Source organism: Strigops habroptila, chromosome 2 (assembly GCF_004027225.2).
Source record: "Strigops habroptila isolate Jane chromosome 2, bStrHab1.2.pri, whole genome shotgun sequence".
Classification (NCBI taxonomy): Eukaryota; Metazoa; Chordata; class Aves; order Psittaciformes; family Psittacidae; genus Strigops; species Strigops habroptila.
In genome coordinates, this window is record NC_044278.2 from 106,887,195 (window position 1) to 106,907,407 (window position 20,213).

At 41.0% G+C, this 20,213-nt stretch overlaps 1 protein-coding gene across 2 annotated transcripts in view; it reads right to left on the minus strand.

The window, feature by feature from the left end:
• Nucleotides 1–4,307: 4,307 nt before the first annotated feature.
• Nucleotides 4,308–20,213, minus strand: part of CUL5 (cullin 5) — a 33,251-nt gene continuing 17,345 nt past the window's right edge. The window contains exons 9-19 of one of the 2 annotated variants that reach the window (XM_030473317.2): nt 17,130–17,260; nt 16,275–16,382; nt 15,608–15,672; nt 13,834–13,966; nt 13,181–13,312; nt 12,406–12,529; nt 11,460–11,635; nt 11,180–11,341; nt 10,357–10,475; nt 8,742–8,865; nt 4,308–7,692 (exon numbers count right to left, since the gene is read on the minus strand). In XM_030473317.2, the coding sequence (XP_030329177.1) occupies nt 7,498–7,692; nt 8,742–8,865; nt 10,357–10,475; nt 11,180–11,341; nt 11,460–11,635; nt 12,406–12,529; nt 13,181–13,312; nt 13,834–13,966; nt 15,608–15,672; nt 16,275–16,382; nt 17,130–17,260 (1,469 nt within the window). In that variant the 3' untranslated portion in view covers nt 4,308–7,497. The remainder of the gene's footprint in view (nt 7,693–8,741; nt 8,866–10,356; nt 10,476–11,179; nt 11,342–11,459; nt 11,636–12,405; nt 12,530–13,180; nt 13,313–13,833; nt 13,967–15,607; nt 15,673–16,274; nt 16,383–17,129; nt 17,261–20,213) is intronic. The other variant, XM_030473328.2, reaches the window with a different exon arrangement.

Sequence of the window (20,213 nt, forward strand, 5' to 3'; positions counted from 1 at the left end):
TGCAGTATAAGGCCCTTTTTCAGGGATACAGTCTGCTTATGCCCCAGGACTAACATTCCTATCATCTCAGCCAGAAAGGCACGAGGACTCTCCGAGATGTTAACAGGCCCCTTATTGGAGCTCACATGAGAAGGAAAAAGAGGCCAGTAAAGAGAATCTTACCTCCCCTCCAATGCTGGGACCCCCGAGCTTTGCAGCATTAGACACATCTCCAGTCGGGGCACAGCCCATGGTGCAGATCCTGCATGAAGAGGTTTCCCAATGTTTTGGTCTTTAGAGCTCTTGTAGGATCTTCTGAGAAGAAAATGATTCTGGTCATCACTCATACTGCCAAACGATGTTCACCTGAGAACAGGCTGCTTCATTTTTGGATAAAGACAACATGCAGGTGGTGCAATTGCCAATGACAGGAGAGGGCTCCTCCTACAGGTTCCTTAATTACAATTAGCTGGCCAAGTATTTTCTGTGCTGGGGGGATAGGTGTAGCACAGGAGAGACCAGAAGGCCAAACTGCACCCGGGCCATAGTCACAGCATAGCTGTGCTGTAACATAACCTACACCTTCCCAGGTTAACTGGTGTGTGGGTCACCGACTCCTTGGAGTGCGATGGTCTTCTGGTTAGGACACTGCTGAACTATGGCTATCATAATACACAAAGCAGCACATCCCTGGCCTAAAGGATAGGGGCAATTTACCAGTTTTCAGCAAGGTAATGATTGACTCCATGGTATTTAGAAGATACAACATAGCACTATAATAAAATGATTTAATTATTCTGCAACTCGGAGTCTCCAAGAAGACAGCAGGTACTCTTGAAATAACGTTAGTTTTTTAAACTTTTAGTTAGGCTGAGCAAGAACTCCAGTGCCGAGAGAAGGGAAGAAGAAAGAAATATGCCCTCCCCAGAGTCAATAAATATATTTCAGGGCACAAATCTTCTAATCCAATATAAAAAAACCCCAAAACCATAAAGAATGCCTTTCCTAGGCCAGACAAAAACCCATCACCGCCAGCATTCCCTTGAGCGCACAGGAGCGCCCTGGGACACACAGCAGTGCTGCCCATCTCCCCGCAGTCTGGGCTGCGCTTCCCCCCACATCTGCTTGTTTACACGGTTCCCCCCCGGCCCTGTACGGGTGGCAGGGTGCCCAGGCCAGCCTCCTCCTCACCCTGGCCAAACGGCAGGAGGAAGAGCAGGGAAGAAACCCTTTTGCCTGTGGGATTTGTGTTCCTCCCCATGACGCAGCAGCCAGGGGCTGCTTGCTCACCTTCAGGAGAGGGTGATCACTGACAAGGGTGCTCTGCTGGTGCTCCCCAGCGATTTACATCTTCAGTCCTGGTCCGGTGATCTTCATACATCTTCCTCCTCTTCTCCTGCATCTGTTACTGTCTCTAGCCAATTGGTTGGGGCTTTTTGTTGTGTGTGCCCCCTCCATTCCCCCGCCTTTCTTCTTTAGCCCTTTTCCTCTGGGAAGGCTTTAAGATGTTTCAGGATAATTCGTATTTAGAATTCCAGATTCCAGAGGGACTGTAGGAGATGAGCACCCCCCTACAGCCAGCACTTGAGGTCGAGCACAAGAGTCAGGGCGCTTTCTCTGGGCTTCCCCAGCATCCACCTTCACTGGTTAGTGATGTTAGAGGGCATATCATCACTTTAACACTAGTTTTATTATCGGTTACCCATGAATTTGTCTAGCCCCTTTTGAACCCACTGAGCCCCAGCGTCCTGGGGAAACAGGTCCTCTTTCAGCATTTTAGACCAATCTACTGGTTTTATCAAGCAGCCCTAGTGGTGATGTTACAGGATTCTGTGAAAACATTTCTGCCTTATTCTCTGCCTTTTTGCTTTGTAAAGCTCAGTCACATCCGTGTTTGAATTCTCTCCCAGCTGAAGCCCCGGCCATTTCCTTCATGCCACTTGGTGCAGAACCTAGTGAAAAGCTGCTGGCAACCAGCCAGTCTGCTGCCACCACGGCTGGCTGCAGCACTAGGTGATGCACCTCAGCCAGCAGCTCATTTCACACCTCCTCTGCTCCTTCAGAAGCGATGGCTGAAGCTGGGACATGCCTGTTCAGTGCAATAAATCCTGCATTTTTACCTGGGCTTGGCGGATTCCAACCGCCTGCTACAGAAAATGCAGGAGGTGTGGTAATTTCCCGAGTGTCTTCAGCAGTAGAAATCAATGACCGCGATAGATGGCAAATCCTAAGCTGCATATATATAATATTAGACCGTGGTCTTAAAAACAAAGCAAACTACACTGCACTCCTTCTTTAATTCTTTCAGCAGCTCTGCTCACCAAGAACAGCTATAATGTACTCATTTCAAAGTCACTAATTTGCAGCGTTCAGTCTTTTAGACTATTAAAACCAACCACACTGCTCCTCCTTAGCTCGGGAGGCGAGGTTTGCTTTGATGTGCCCCAGATCAGCAGACCAAAGCAGCAGCCTACACAACCCCAACTGTTCTCTCTTACAGGTGCATTGGAGATCACATGTGGGACTTGGAGCACAGTATCCAACTGAAGTTACACAGCAGATCTCCATCACTACAATAAATGAGGGTGAAATGAAGGCACAATGTCCACACCTACAAAGAGAAGAGAGACGTCATGAGTGGAGCACACGTCCTGTCAGGAACAGCTGAGGGAACTGGGGCTGTTCAGCCTGGAGAAAAGGAGCCTCAGAGGGGACCTTAACGCTCTCTATACCTTCCTGAAAGGAGGCTGCAACAGGGTGATGTCGGTCTCTTCTCCCAAATTACAAGCCATAGGGCAAGAGGAAATGGCCTCAAGTTGTGCCAGGAGAGGTTTAGATTGGATATTAGGGAAAATTTCTTCACAGAAAAGGTTGTCAAGCATTGGAACAGGCTGCCCAGGGAAGTGGTTGAGTCACCACCGCTGGAGGTGTTTAAAAGATGTGTAGATGTGGCATTTAGGGACATGGTGGAACTTCGCAATGCTGGGTTAATGGTTGGACCTGATGATATTAAAGGTCTTTTCCAACCTAAATGATTTGATGATTCTATGTTGACATGTAAAGCAAAGAAAGCAAGCAAGCCAGCCAAGTTCTTAGTTTGTCAGAAGCATGAAGCAGGTTTAGGGTTTGGTTTTTTTCTTTTTCATACTTAGGTCAATGTTTCTACCTAAATAGTAATAAATTTACACTGGTAGGAGTTGATTCAGGTAAGCAACTCCTATGATAAGTGGCATATTTCTAGAGAACAACTCCACCTGGAAAACCATTGCTCAGAAAGACTACACTGCCCTAACAGACTAAACACCTCTGAAAATAACGTCAGCCTGCTATCAAAGTTCTGCCTGCAGGAACAGACTAGTCACGCAAAAATAGCTTTATATCCCATACAAGTAGTTCTAACCTTTGCACATACCAGAAAGCACAAACCACTGATGTTAGCTGGTGCACTTTGGAAAAAAAAGGAGTTGAAATGTAAGAAGAGGTTCACATTAAAAGGCAAGGACAGTCAGAGAAGAAACAGTTCATTTCATTACAGTGAAAGCACCCATCAGGGCCATCGACTGGCTGTTTGTCTGCTGCAGCAGCAGGTACCTGAGGGTCCCAACAACCCGGTGACACCACCAGGAGCTTTCAATGACACTCTAAGAAATTTCAGAGACAAATCAACCAAAACATTCAGCAACCCAGGTACATGTCAGGAAGTTCCACAGAGACACCACGCTTTTTAAGAAGGCTGTACACAGCAACTCGGGCACCTCCAGCCCCTTTTGGCACGGCAGGCTGTGATATGCTTGAATTGAAAGACTACAGCTCATCTTTAAATACAATTTGGAAGACTAAATAGCTCTACATATAACCTTAAGTACTTGAAAAATCAGAACAAGAAAGGAACTGGAAGTCTTTACCTTTCTTTTTAGCACTCTGATCGTAACAGACTTTGGGACTTGGAATCAGGCAAATTTCATACCGTGGCATTTTGCAGGAGCAGCACGTGAATTAGGCTTAAAACTTTCGCAGGGGAAGACACCAAAATAGCTCACTAAATGAAAAGTCTTTTATATTACATTTTTATTTTGCAAGAAAATAAATTATACAACTTAAAAAATAAAATTCAAAAATTAAGCAGTACATCAAAATAGTTCAGCTGGACTGCCATACAGAAACTACCACCATTCAAAATTGTACAGCATTATTATCTTGGTAGTGGCACACATTCAAAATTGGAAATACCATACGTAGATAGATATTACAACTCAGGAACTCAAGTTTGCTCAACACTCCAGACTACATATAGTGTATATGACAGGAGAGCTCTCGTGTATTGTTTATTTCACAAATATGACCTCAAAGAATTACAAAGATAGCATCCCAGTCATTTAGATGAAAATAGAAAACAGTTTGAGTTTAAGATAGCAAATCTTTCTGTAAAACTATCAAATCTTTTTTTGCCAATTGTGTTTCTAAAATTTGCACTTTACAGGACAATGGCATCCCAATGCAACTAAATGCAACATGTGAACATTCAGAACATTTGGAATCAGTTAAAAAGGTGAGAACGAGAAAGTCACATTGTCTTTTGGAAATGCAATGGCATTACAGTTGCAACAAATGAAAGATAGATGGGTAAGAACAGAAGGTAGGGACACCGAGTGTGGAAAGAGGAAAATGGAAGACTTCAGAATTGAAACTGAGATCCTCATCAAGTTGTTGGGACAGAGAAAGATTTAACAGTATTTCTTAATTAAACCCATTAAGAGTGATTTTTTTGCCCCTCTCTTCTACACCAGATTTCATTCCATAGCTATTCACCGTGGCAGTGTGCGTGGCAACATGCTTTTCAGATGCAGCACCTCTTTAAGCTAGGTCTTTGGACATATATATTCATAGCTAAAAATTGCAGCCTTAAAAGTGCGTTGTTGCCATATTGCAAGTGAAGAATAGTTCATTTTCATTTAGATCTGAACTTTACCCTCCCCAAAAGAACAGTTTACCCCAGGTATCTCCCTGTGCCCCGGGTGATACTAGTTTTAAGTGCATATTGGTGAAAGTGACCTGATGAATGACGCTAAACATGATTCTGCATTTTGAACAAATTTGCTGGTGTGAGTCTCAGAGTCAATAAAAAACCCGACATCCATTTCTGGTATATATTTAAAGAAAACCGACCACGTCATAGGCACATTACCAATTCTACTTCTGCATCCCAGGTGTTGAGAAATGTAGAGATAAGGTTGTATTGGTTCATACTTATTAGTTGAGGGAACATGCACCTCCTTAGCTTTCAGCAACCTGTTGCTTTCTGCACACACTCCAGCTCCCTCGACAGCTGTATGAGATGCAGCCTCTTACACATCTCCCAAATCTAAATCAATGGCTTCAAAATTGGCATCATCCCCTTTGCAGCTCTTTCTGCATGACAATTTCACACCTCTTGTTCTCTGGCTAAGGGCTGGAATTTTTACGTTGAAAAGAGTGTGCTCAGACTGTCCTGTCTTCCCTCAGTAATCCCAAGTGAGCATTTATTACTTCTAAGTTACAAAGACTGAAAGTCTTGCAGCAGGGTCTTTTATTAGAGCTTCCTAATGTTCAAACAGTTTTTACTAGTTAACTACAGAGAGCACCACTTGCTTTCGATTCTGAACTGCAACACCACAGCGCCAACATGAAAAGATGCAGTATTTTTAAACAGCATCTACTTTTGAGTATCCGTAAAAGCATGTAACATAAGCTGTGGGATTTCAATCAGCTGGAATTGGCCAGGTCTCAGTTTCTCTCCATCTCTCATTCTCTCAAACTTGCACTACCAAACCCCTCCTACTCAAATAGATGTCCAAGTACACACTGTTCTCGGGCAGTCACACTAGCATTTACATTAGTAGTAGAGCGTGCAGCCTATTTAAGGGTGCAAACAGTCACCCCTGTGGAGTTTGCTTTTCCACCATTCTTACTCTACACTTTAATGCAACCATGTGAAAGCAAAACTCCTTCTCTTACCGACTGGAAAGTTTTCCTTTTTGACTAAAGTTAACTGTATCCTTTTCCCCCTTTCCATCAAAGAAGATGAGACCTTTAGGTATTGTACTTTAACTGGTTAATTAAGAAACATTTTGCACACTTGTGATTTATAGAAGAATATTCATACAGAACTGAGTAGAGCGCAACTTACCTTTCGTCCCAAGACAAGCACTCTGCTCCAGTGACTCGTGTTATCAGTCCAGTATATGCTGGGACATTTCAGAGGAGCAGAGAGGCAAGGCAGTGCCAAATGACTACTTCAGATGATTGAAAATAGAAGAGGTAACATTAAAAAGCTGAAATTCCTGATGCGTATTTGGCACTCTCTCTGCAGACACTAAACAAGGTATTTTTCCTTAGTTTTTTACCATTTCCATTAGAACTGTATTTCCTACCCTGCCAGTTTCAAAAATAAAAAGCAGAGGGTTTGTTTTTCATATAAGGATGTTGACTTCTAAGCAAGAAACCAGTCCAACAGCATTAACCTTGCATGTATATATAAAGTTACCAATGAGGAATTAGTCCAGGGATCTTCAAGTGTTACTTTCTTTCTGGGGGAGTTGTGCATCAATTACTCTTTAATGCATTCAGGTATATGTAGTCATACTTAAATATCTGGAATACAAATATTAAATGTACAAGGAAATACACTTAATATTTCTGTTCGGTATAACAGGCCCACCCATGAAAACTGCTTTTAGAGTGAAGAGAAAAAGCTTTACCTTCCCAAAACGGATTGTAGCAAATCATCTGTCCAAATAAGGTAACAACGTATGCCATGTGTTTACAGCAAACAATTTAAAACCAATGATCTCTTGCTTAAGGAAAAATATCACCCATGACTTGGAATTACTTTTATGTCACTTCTGTGTCAATTATTAAAATCCAGTTACTAGATTGAAGCACTGCTCTAGCCAACAGGTTTTAACTGTAACAAATACATATCAGTTGTGATGCATGTGTTTGTGTCTCTCAAATGTTATTACATAAAAAGGATCAAAGGTAGACAGTACATTACTCTGTTGATCCAAAACACAAAAGTGAAAGTGCTACTTCTAGTCCTAATTGCATTAAAAAAACAAAACAAAACAAAAAACCAAACCCAACCCCCCAAAAAAACCAAACCCAAAACAAAACTAATAGCAGTTCCTCAGTGCATGAATATTTGAATATTTTTTCCTTGTGCAAGTACTGGTCATCTAAAAACCCAAACCTGTATTCTTCCTGGTGGGTGTAAATCAAATCTACTTTAAAAAGTTCACAATGGGCTCTTCATGAATGCAAGTTTCCCACAAAACAGCATGCTGTTAAAAGTGTGCAACATGAAGGGAATGCCATCATGCTAGCTGAATGAGATTGGCAAAATATAGTCCTCTGTAAGGTAAGGCAGGGATTTTAATACGTAACGAAAGTCAAAACAAGTCCTTCTGCAGCACAACTGGTGCAGCTGGCTGCCCGAGCACCCTTCTGGCTGTGTTCTCAGCATCCCGCAGAGTCCTCCAATTATGCCATATATATGAAGGTGTTGATATCCGACTCATCTCTTCTGATATATTTGTGCTCTATAAGCCACTCAATTTGCTCTTTTATCATTTTCTTCTGTGGCAAGAACATGTTTTTCAATATTTCTACCAGTTCAGTCTGAAGCTGGGCATTAGTAATTTTCTTCCTCATTTTCATTATTTGGATGATAGCCTCCTGGGGGGGAGAAGAGGAAAAATGAGTAATGCTTTTTAAATGCCTGGGTGAAGTGCCAAAGTGACCACAGCATTAATAGGGAGCTCCTGGTAAGGCAAGGCAGCAAGAAATCTGTATTTTTTCATTAAAAATCAGACATATGCTGCCTTTCTTAGCCTAAGTAGATACTGAACTGCTTTCACAAAGAAGTTGATAAAGGAAAAGAAACAAACATTGGCAAGATGCATGAGATGTAAGAAAAGTGCAGTCAAATCTGCAGTTAAATCTTATACCTAGAGTGTGAATTACTCACTAAACCCTAATGTTACTTCACTCTCTGAGCAGAAGTCACCATTTCCAGCAAGCATGGCCAAGATATTGAGTCAGGTGGTACAATCCACACTATGCATGGCCTGGAATCTAATCTGGCTGATGGAACAGACCTGCATTTGAAGGTAAAATGGGATTTCTGAGACTCCAGTGTAGGTAATAATCTCTGATGCCTGAAAAAAACCACATTTTTTTAGAACTGTCAGCTCAAAAGACCTGAAGGACAATGAACCACAGAGCAGGACGCTGCAGTCTGTATGTCTGTATATCTAAACCCTCCCTCTAAAGAGAGGGCCTCTCAAAAACTCATACTGCTACTATAAAGCATGATCCCAACTCTGAGATGACTCTACTCTCTTCACACAGAGCAAATCAGAGACCTCAAGACCAGCAGTACTGTTTGTTCCTGATGGTGGCTCAAGTCAGTCAACTTTACCATCTGCTGCTGTCACCCACTACCACACACTCACAGCTTCACTGCTTGCTTTGAATCTGCTTTGTCATCTTTAAAAGCAATGCCCTCACACATCAGAACAGGCAGCTGATAACTATAAGTGCACAAACATACAGGCAAAAATCTGCTATTCACAAAGGATCTAAGCCGAATGGCAAAGGTGAGTTCCAATGGGATTCAAAAGCATTTGTTCCATACATCAACATCCAAATACGGACAGCCTGCAGGAATGATAACAGAACAAAAGAAACAGGGTAATTTTATATTCCTCTGGCAGTTTACTTGCCTGTGTTCGTAATATTCTTAGCTGGACTATTCCTTCATTCTCCTCTTCCCGCATTCTCTCCGTAGTAAGCTGCAATCGACCAATCAAGTTTATCTTGCCCCTTTTCTGAACTTTAGCGTTTTTTCTGAAAGAGTTGCATTGTATGAAAATAAGCAAAAAAATATATTTTCAATGAAGGAATTCCTGTCAAACTGAAATCACAGCAGCAAGGAGTGCCGTACCAGTGCCATCACATACCAGATATTTACAGGCTATCGGCATTGCAGCAGTGAGATGGCTGGCTGACAAATCACAGCTCAATGCCAGTGTCTCTGATGATAAAACCTGAATATACCAGTATCAAAAAAATCCGTCAGCTGAAACTGACAGTGTCCAAAGTGGAAAAGTTACCAGGACTGTGTTAAAGGGTAACATTTCAGAGAATTAGATTTAATTACAGAAAACCAGGGTTCTTTGGAGGAAGTTTTTAAAACAAAGTTTAGGAAATTGGACTGGTTAACAGTCCATCAAAAGAAGTGTCTGTCTAGCAGAAAAAAGGGACAAAACCCAGCTCTTGTAACAAAGAAAGCTGATAGCATTTCTTGGGGGGTCACCCACAACCTTTCTGTACAGCCTGTCTCTTATAGAATCATAGAATCGTAAGGGTTGGAAAGGACCTTAAGATCATCTAGTTCCAACCCCCCTGCCATGGGCAGGGACACCTTGCCCTAAACCACGTGGTTCAAGGCTCTGTCCAACCTGGCCTTGAACACTGCCAGGGATGGAGCATCCACAACCTCCCTGGGCAACCCATTCCAGTGCTTCACCACCCTCACTGTAAAGAACTTCTTCCTTAGATCTAATCTAAACTTCCCCTGTTTAAGTTTGAACTTCTGTCATTCCCTCCCATCATTTCCCAAAGCTCATGATCCTGATGACAGGAACAAACATCATGGATCTGGGCAAGAAACTGAACCCCAGGAAAGCAGATTTGTCACCCCTTTCTCTCCCCACAGATCCAGAGGTCCGGCTGCTACTGAGAATGAGGCCCAGAATCTAAGATTACTGGCAAGTAATCATAGTCGCTGATAGTAAAGAGAGGCAAAAAGCAAAGCAAAACATGCTGAATGTAGTATCTACGATTCAGATGTTCCCTCTTTATACTATCTTATGCTCTGAGGGATTTCAAAGCACCAGTAAAAGAGCACTGCAATTCTCAATGAAATAAAAACACCCCTCTCTGGTGAAAGCCACACCAAAAATCCCGGCTTTTGACAGCATAAAGTATTATTATGTAGTTTCACTCCTTTTTTTAACATACCACTTTCTTTGGAAACTCATTAGAACAGGAAGATAGCAAAGCCTCCACCTTTGCACCTGATCCCTAGGTGTTTAAGACATTTTATTTCACAGAGATCAGAACCACAGAAACACATGTCTGAAGGGGCTGCTGGAGGTCAGCTAGTCCAGCCACCTACTTGAAGCATGACTATTGCCAAAACTAAGAGAGGACAGGGCAGCAAAGCATGTGTCTAGCTGAATCTTGGAAACTGTCAAGGACGAAGGTTAACTTAAAGTGAATTCCTTTAGTTATAAAACAGTACATTGTTATTTTACTTTTCAAACATCATCTTACATTAAACTGAACTCCTGGTTCACCGAGAAGAGGGTTCCTTCTGTAAAGTCTTTGGGTGAATTGACTTGAGGTTCATACAATAAAACCTGACGTTTCAGCTTTGGAAATGCTACAAGAGACTACAGAGAAAAGGGAGGGGGGAAGAATGAAAATAAAACACCAGACTTTCTAAATGGAAACAATCACGTTTTAAGAACATAGATCACTGCTGTGCAGACTGTAGTGAAGAAACCACATAGCTTTGTTTGCAGCTGCTAGAGGGCAACACGAAGATAAAACCGGAGATCAGACACAGTTTACCCAATCTCCTTCTGAAATGGGTTAGTGTAAGTACAATCATAGAAAGCAGCAAAGTGCAGGAACTCACAGCTACAGAAGTGGTGTTAAGTCTGACTTATGTGATTTCTCTCTTTATTCTTGAGCTAAATAATTAAAAGGCTGATAGAGCAAACACTGAAGTTATTTTTAAGCAACATATATTTATCGGGTACCGCTGATTTCCCAGAATTAAACCAGTCCCACTCCACAAAGCACAATCATAACTGTGTGCTTTAGTTAGCGTATGATCAAAAGGATCTTTTGTTTCCAAAAACTTAAGTTAGATAATATTGGGTAGAGAGAATGTGTTAATGTAAAGGCTGTGTGTGCTCAGCAGCAGTGTGAGGAACCATTGTCACAACTGATTAATTAGCACGAAAGGCATTCACATTTCAGTTTCAAAGTGTTATCCGACAGTGTTTTAAAAATACTAATCCAGTATTTCCGAGCACTGGAAAAAAACCCCAAACCAAGCAGCAATCTGTTTGAAGGGAAAGGGAAATACCCATAAAGTCCTCCTAAGTTCTGCATCAGGGAGTTCAGTTGCCAGTTTGAGATTTTCAAAGCTGATCTTCTCTCTAGGTCTTTGGTTCCATGCAAACAGCACAGCTAGCTGAAATGTTGTTACCTCCAAGTCATATTGGCCAACCTCGTTCTTAAATGTTATCTGTGAATAGAAAGACAGTTTTACGTACAAGCCTTTCTGGATCACAAGCTTTCTTACTATTATAAATACACAGAAAATACAGTCATTGAGACTGATACACTAAAACCTACACACTTACAATTCCATTAGACATGAGGTGGTGCCAGTGCAGTTTTCTACCACTGTGATTCTTTTTATAGAACTCTTCAACTTCTGGGATGAGATCCTCCAGCTCCGTGGGCAGTGAGACAAACACTTTTTCAGAACTTCGGGACCAGGCGCCAGCATTTAAGATTTTAATATTCACAGAGTCAGCTGTAAGACAATAGTGGATGATGTGAATCTCCAGGTATAACAGACAGACAAAACAAAGTAACTAAATGCATTTTTTTCCTACTCTAAATACAATTATGGAGGACCAAGTTTTCAGGAAGTCACAGGGTGTCTACCTACTTAAACATGAGGGTACTCCATCTATCACCACTGGCTTTCTGCCAGCAACGCTGATTGAAATCTCTGTTGTTCTGGCTTGCCTCTGCAGAGCTCCTTAAGCCCTGAAGCAGCTTTATAGCTGATGCTTGTAAGCACTACTCAAGGGTTTTCAGCAGTAGCAGGTCCAAACCTGGATGTTCCTCAGCCTCTCTCATCAGTGAAATTTAATCTCAGAAATGCGATTTAAGCTCTTCAGAGCACACATCCAGCTCTCCTGCTGGCAGATAAAGGAGGAGCACAGCATGAAGCACTCATGAAGAATGATAAGGGCATAAAAGAAGGGGGTAGCTCAGGCATTCACCTGGTTGATACTTATTCAAGCCCCTGCTTGGAATTTATTTACAGGAGTAGGGAGACTGTTATCTACAAGATTGCTCATAATGAAAACCCACAATAACTTACTGATGAATGATGATATAGCTCCAGTGTCAACTGTAAGAGAAAGTAGAGTCTACAGACACTTCCAATCTAGGGGCAACAATGCCCTAAAGGCTATGGTCAACCTGCAGTTGATATAATTTTTAACTCAAGATTCAACAGAGTTATTTTTCACTAAGAGAAACAAAAAGCAGCAAATCATGTGAAAACCATACCTGGTAAAGCAAGTTTATTATTTTTGTGCATTTCTTTGAAGGCCTGGTTTAAGTCTTCAGACACTTTGATATCCTGGAACATTCTAGCCAGCTTGTTTACATAGTCTGCTGGCATTCCTACTTCCTGTATAAACAAACAGAACACTAAATATGACATAGACAACTATGAACAAAAAGCTTTACCTGAAAAATAATAAACTCAAAAAAACCCCGAAGAGCATGCAAGTATACAGGTATCAACAATATAAATATAAATGCAATGCAATATAAAGGGGTTTTTTTCCATGGGTCATAGGTAGTTAACCCTTAACAGCATATGATAATTCTTTTAAAGAAATCCAAGTGCTGAAAAACACCTGCATGCATTAAGGAATCAAGGAATTTTGAGATTTGAAGGAATCATAAGGCATGCAAATCATATTCTGATTTACATTCAATTTCACAATTAGAACACATCTCCAATTATTTACATACCTAAACAACAAGTACATTGCATTTTGCTCATTTGCATATGCAATACATGAACCCTTCACATAATCAGATGTGAAATATTGTAAAATCTATCACTACCACTATTAGGATTAACATTTCTTTTAGAAAAGAGCTAAACTTTTCCTTTCAGAAAGTACTGCAAAGAAACAGAAGTATAAGAAGTCCTGAGTGGCCTGCAATGTAAGACAGAACTCACCTAATCAAGAGGGATATCTAGAGTTCAAGAGTGAGAATTAGTACCACAACAAGGGGCAGAACCATAGAAAGATGTCAGGCTACTTACTCTGAGCCATTCCACCATATTCTCCTCAATTTCACTATCAGCTGATATATCTAATATCAGGCGTCTTGTTAAGTGAGCTTTGTGATATCGCATGAAAACATCTTTATTCTGTACATATTTAAGGACCAAAAGCTGTCAAAAAAAGCAGATTTTAATATATTTGTGTTAATCAGACAAATCTTTGAATGCAGATCTAATGCCGCTGTAGACTATGAAGTACAAAAAGGCTACTTGACATTGCCTTAAGAGCAACTGTGTTAATACTGTTCAGAGACTTCGGTTATGAATCTCTTGCCACACCTCCGATTTCTTCATTTGCCAACCATCAAGAACCTTCTCTTAAATCAGAAAAGACATTGACACTGGTATGTAAAAGTCTCCTGTATTATTTTTTAGACTAACATTAGTTACTGTCATACATGACAGTCATTAATAGGCATTAATTTAGCATATTCAGTTTGTGAACTGACAGAAACATGAAACACTGCCTGAGTTACAGGGTTCAAACACATACGCTGGATGGCATAATAATCTCTTTCCCCTGTTATTACACCTCACATAACTGTTTTTGAAGATCAAGGCCTCCACCCACACAATGAAATAAACCAAGTCCATTCTTTGGAATAATCAAGAAGCAGAAAGCAAAAACATACCACTTCTTTAAGCTTTGCTTCAATTTCTTCAGAGGTTAGTTTTTTGCTTAGTGGTGTTTTTCTTAGCAACATGTCACAGTAATTAGCAAGAAGCTCAGGGCATTTGGATTCAGGCTGCGTTTTCAATCCAACACTAAATAAAAAAAAAAGAACAACATATCTTCAAAACATACAGAATCCTGCTATTCCAGAGTAGTCACACTGCTAACAAGACAGACCACTCTTTCCTGATCCTCTTGGCAAGGATCCTGGTGGTGAATTCATATCCTTTTTAAACTAATGAAAAATTAGGGAAAAGTCCCTTTTCTTCTTGGAAGAATAGATTCTACCAAACATTCTCAGACAACTTTTAATTTTAGAACTCTAACAATGAGGGATTACATTGAAACTACAGTTTGAAACAACTAAACATTGCACAGCAGTAAGTGTTCCAGTAAAGGATTAACAAATGCTGCAATGAAATGTTTCCATCATCCTGTCAGTATGCTCCAAGGAAAGTCTCAAGAACAGCCTCCTGCACTGCATTTCACAGACTGCAAAACCCAACACATCTATCACATCATAGTAACAGGGTAAAATTGTTTTAGAACAGGTATAAAGAGCACAATGGCAACTGGGAAATTAAAAGCAGGTTAAAGTTGAACAAGGAGATGCTACAGTAGACAGACTTGTTCCTCAAAATGCATGCAAGCACAAGGTCGTGTTCTGCACCCGTGTCTAGACTGGTGAATAAAATAGTGCCAAGGACCAACCCCTATTTCTAGAGTCAGATGGCACCAACTTCATTGCTATTCTGAAGGGCCCAAACCAAAGGCAGGAAGTAAGATTGCAGGTATGAAGTTGTAGGGATGCTCAGGAACCGGTGTTCTTGCTCATTCTCCCACCCTCCCATGAACGACTGTAGACAGTGCTAAATCTCTTCAGACAACCTGTCCTTTTTAATTCATTAAGCAGCTTGCAGGATATCGACTTCTGCCCTCCTAAATACCATCTGGACTAAAAGCAGATCACTGGTCTTTTGGTTATCACAAGACAGAACCCTCATTTAAACAATGTGTTCCCAGGAATTTCTGAACAAATCAGACACCAAACTCTACATAAACAATCCCAACCACCTAAATATATACAAATTCTTACCCAAGTGGCCACCACATGTTAAATGTTAACAATCACATAACTGTCTGCTGCGTTCTCTTGGCTGAGTTAGCAGAGTGGCCACAGTAAGCATGGTTTTTCTTTTTGAGTCTCACAAGCGTGCTTCATCTACTGCAAGTTGTTTAAACTAACCTGGTTAATCCTGCACTGAAACAAAAACGTAACACCCAGACAGGCCACACTCACAGGCAGAGGAGGCAGGAAACAGCTTCTGGACAGTTACAGCTTAATCAGCTACAGTTATTCCCATAAAGATTACTGCCTCCATTTTCCCTAGGTCTTCTACTGAAGTTGCAGCAGAGTTATACAGCTCAGGTTTTTGTAACTCATAACTCCGGAAGGTATTATTAAATTCAGCTAACAAACAGACTTACTGCTCTACTATACAAGAATAGATCCCCAGTTACTACAAATAAACTTGAGTTTACACAGGCTGCTATTCACTGATCCACTGCCGTGTGAAGTGTCTTACCAGAGGTTGATAAGGAATCTGAAATTCCATAACACAAAAACCACAAAGCACTTTTAAACACAGTGTTACTTTTGAAGACTTTTTAAGAGAAGCTCAAACTTTCAACAACTTTAAAATCTTGATTCAATTAAAGTTTGTATGGCTTACCCCTTTTGCTTCAATGGCAATTCAAGTTTAAATATTGTAGCATCATTCACAACTGCTTTGTACGCCTGAAAAGTAATTACAGATTATTAGTGCTTCACCTAATTTCTCTCTTTAATATATGAATCACAAAGGTTTTAGATCTTTTTAGATGACCACAACATTAATAATCTTTTTTTATTAGCCCGAAGTTTGCAGATTTGATTTTCAACATGAGAGTTCAAATCCTGTGACTTAATTTCCCATTAACTGCTGTTTTGCGTTTCCCTCTTTTCCATTAACTTACCAATTCCCTTTAAGCAACAACTTAGGAAGTGATTGCATAGAGCAGGTTGCATATCTGAAGTCATGAAACTACACCCAAACATGTAGTAAATCCTAAACATAAATATATTGCTGAATCAGACATTAAGGTGCTCAACACAAAGATCATCTGCTGTGCTCTACAACATTACAAAGCTGAACACAAATGCAACTTTATGCATGACTGCAACACAAATTAAAAGCTAATCAGTTGGAGGCAAGTTTCTTCAGTATTTTCAGCTACGTGCTTCCTTGAGTAAGAGCAGCTTCTAGATTTAACAGTGAATGGGCACATGGATTTCAGACATCATAATATGAATGACAACAATTCTTAAACTGAAAACAAATGATCAGCAGAAACACATACCTTATCTCTTGCAGTTAGAAACCTCGGATCATCTTGGAAAGCTTCTTTAACCAACTTACTAAATCGATTAAATAATGTGAGCAATTGCTCTACGTATTTCTCAGAATCCTAAAGAGGCAAAAATCAAATAAAAAAAACAGGCTCCACAGAATTCAGGGTGAGCTTTCATGTAATGCCCTAATCTGTAACAATACAGTATCCTCAGCCTGCGTACTACAAGTGAGCATTTTATCTTGGTTCTTTGTACTGAAGAGCTCTGCAGCATCTAAATGTCAACAGAGACTTTCAGGGTAGTATTCCAATACACAGGCATATATATAGAGAGATAGAAAAAACATGTAACTTTCAAATATTTTGTAATGACTTCTAAAACACAACATGTTTTCAAGGACCAGTAAAAGGCACATCCTAATTGCTGCAGATACTCAGGCCTCCTAGACCCAGACAAAAAGATGATAAAAAGCTGAAAAAGAACAGTGGGGAAAAAGATGTTTACTATCCACACTGAACAACCCCTCGAAGATTGAAGTCAAATTGCAAATTTCCTCAGGAAGTTAGAATGCTTTTTAATTAAGATGCTGACAAGATCCTACCATGTGAGTATCCCATGCACTTCACCTATAGCCTTTTCTACACTACAAATTTGATTTATGTTTTAAAGCTACAACTGAAAATGAAAGGAATAAAAAATTATTCTTAAGACATCTAAAACTTCCACTGGATCAAAATTTGAAGTTTAAACATAAAATCTTAAAAAATTATTTCGATTCACATGTATGTCCCCAAAATAGAGAATATTTAACTTCTGAAAAGTTGTTTTTTCATTGTTATTTTGTTAAAAACCAATACACTTACAGTAGTAATAGTTTCAGCAGCTGCTACCATATCTGCAAGTCCAGCACTAACAATATGTTCTTCCAAGTCTTTCAGCATCGGCTCTATGCCATTCGGAACTTTATCCATCAGTGAAAACATTAAATGCAACTCTGAAAGATACAAATACTGATAAAGCCACCAGTCAAAGACCTGTATAAAACCCAAACATACTGCATTTCTGCAAGGATCTCTCAAGCAGAACACTGAGTATGCGCAGAACAGATAATCCAATTCATCCCTTAGAAAGAAAGATGTTTTGAATAGTGTTATAATTTTGGTCCCACGAGGAGATTCTTCTGAAGGCAGAAAGAGGTATTTATTACAACATAATATTTGCTTATGCATGTATCATCATAAGCTTGAGTGAAACCCACTAGAGTCAATGGCAGTTTGGACTTGGTCCAGGTTCTCAGTATAACTGCCTTAAAATCCCTGGCAAAATGGGGGTCTCTTGGAAGCCTACAGGAGTGTATGAAGGAAATTGTATGGATTCAAGTTATTTTTGTTTGGTTTTTTTTTAAATTAAGGCAAACAGAGCTGTCTTTCGTATCCTCCAATGCCATCCACAATGTTTTGTTTTAATTAAAAGCATGCCAAATTCTAAAGTAACCAAAACTAAGGCAAACAGCATTTTTTCCTTTCTGTTTTCCCAAAGAGTTTATTTGGTTTTTCTGAAAGTTACCCGTTCAAAAACTTTAAAAACTGACCGTTCATTTGTCTGCTTTTTGTGAAGGTATTTCAAGACTGCTAAAAAACCCCCTTCGAAAGTACTGAAACAACAATAATCTTCTTGACAAAGCTTTCTACAACGGAACACCTGGATTAAGGCCACCAGATTGTTTTAGAGAGACCACAGAGATTTGAACTAAACACAGCAAAGGACTCAAGCAATGAAGTAGAACAAACCCATCATGGACTCTAGTTCTTTTTTTGATAGAAAAAAAGAAACTGATGGATTTGCTCAGCTCCTCAATGCTGTATCTACTGTGAAACGGGACAAAAGCCAGAGGCCCGTCTGTTTTATCCTCTGCCATGCTTTTGTCAGCAATCACACTGAAGATTAAATAAATGTTATCAACTTCTAGATCCCAACAACTGTTGCAGAAATCAAATAGAAAAGCAACACACACAGAAGAAAAAAAAATAAAAATCTATATATTGCACATTTATGTAAATGTATATAATGCAACAATGCAAATTATAGAATGGAAACTACAAAAAACCCCCTCAATAAGAACTTGCAATTCTATAAAGACCACACAAAATGGCCTAGAAGATGTGACCCACTACTCCCTCAGCAAGTTTTCTGCTGTCGACATGCTGGAGGGAAGGGATTGTCATCCAGGGGGACCCTGACATGCTCGATAGGTGGGCCAATGAAAACCTCATGAAGTTCAACAGGGCTAAGAGCAAGGTCCAGCACCTGGGCCGGGGCAATCCCCAGCACAGCTACAGGTTGGCTGGAGAGCAGCCCTGAGAAGGACCTGGGGGCACGGGTTGATGAGAAGCTCAACATGAGCCAGCAGTGTGCACATGCAGCCTAGAAATCAACCATATCCTGGGCTGCATCAAAAGAGGCATGACCAGCAGGTTGAGGGAGGTGATCCTGCCCCTCTACTCTGCTCCTGTGAGACCCCACCTGCAGTACTGCATTCAGCTCTGGAGCCCCCAGTATAAGAAGGATATGGACCTGAAGCGAGTCCAGAGGAGGTCACAAGGGCAATGAGAGGCTGGAGCACCTCTCCTATGAAGACAGGCTGAGAGAGTTGGGCTTGTTCAGGCTGGAGAAGAGGAGGCTCCAGGGAGACCTTAGAGCAGCTTCCAGTGCCTAAAGGGAGCCTACAAGAAATCTGGAGAGGGACTTTTTTAAAAGATCATGTAGTGACAGGACAAGGGGGAATGGTTTTAAACTGACAGAGGGGAGATTCAGATATCGGGAAGAATTTCTTTATTGTGAAGGTGCTGAGGCGCTGGCACAGGGTGCCCAGAGAAGCTGTGGCTGCCCCATCCCTGGCAGTGTTCAAGGCCAGGTTGGACGGGGCTTGGAGCAACCTGCTCTAGTGGAAGGTGTCCCTGCCCGTGGCAGGGGGTTGGAACTGGATGAGCTTTAAGGTCCCTTGCAACTGTTGTGGTTTGAGCCCAGCCGGTAACTCAGAACCACGCAGCCGCTCGCTCACTCCCCCTCCTTATTCCTCCCCCCCGCTCCCGGAGGGATGGGGAGGAGAATCGGAAGAATGTAGCTCCCACGGGTTAGGATAAGAGCAGTCCCGCAACTAAGGTATAATACAAAACCACTACTGCTACCACCAGTGATAATAATGATAAGGGAAATAACAAGGGGAGAGGATACAATTGCTCACCACCCGCCGACCGATACCCAGCCCGACCCAAGCAGCGATCTGGGCCTTCCGGGTAACTCCCCCCGGTTTATATACTGGGCATGACGTGCTGTGGTGTGGAATACCCCTTTGGCTAGTTTGGGTCAGGTGTCCTGTCTCTGCTTCCTCCCGGCTTCCCCTCCTCCCCGACAGAGCATGAGCCTGAGAAAGTCCTTGGTCGGAGTAAACATTACTTAGCAACAACTAAAAACATCAGTGTTATCAGCGTTGTTCCCAGGCTGAAAGTCAAAAACACAGCACTGCACCAGCTACTAAGAAGGAGAAAAAATGACTGCTATAGCTGAACCCAGGCCACCAACCCAAACCATTCTATGATTCTGTGATTTCAGGAACCAGAATAAAAAATGGGGACAGAGTATTCTCACTGTGATTTAGAAGTCCTATAAGTGATGGCAGCACTGTTTTCCATAGGGTAAATCCAAAAATCTCACTCAACGTTTACTGGATCTTTTCATGTGTACTTTAAAAACGGTGAAAGGGAGAAAGAGATGGTGGAAGAAAAAGGAAGCAAAAAGATATATTAAAGGGTTCTACATCTGTTCCTGTAAGCTAGTAACGGCATGAATAATTCACAAAAATAACAACTCAGTGGTTTCTCCTAATAAACAGTGGCAAAGGAAGACTTCGGGTGCCTCCCTAAAAATGTCAGAACCCAAAAAAACCC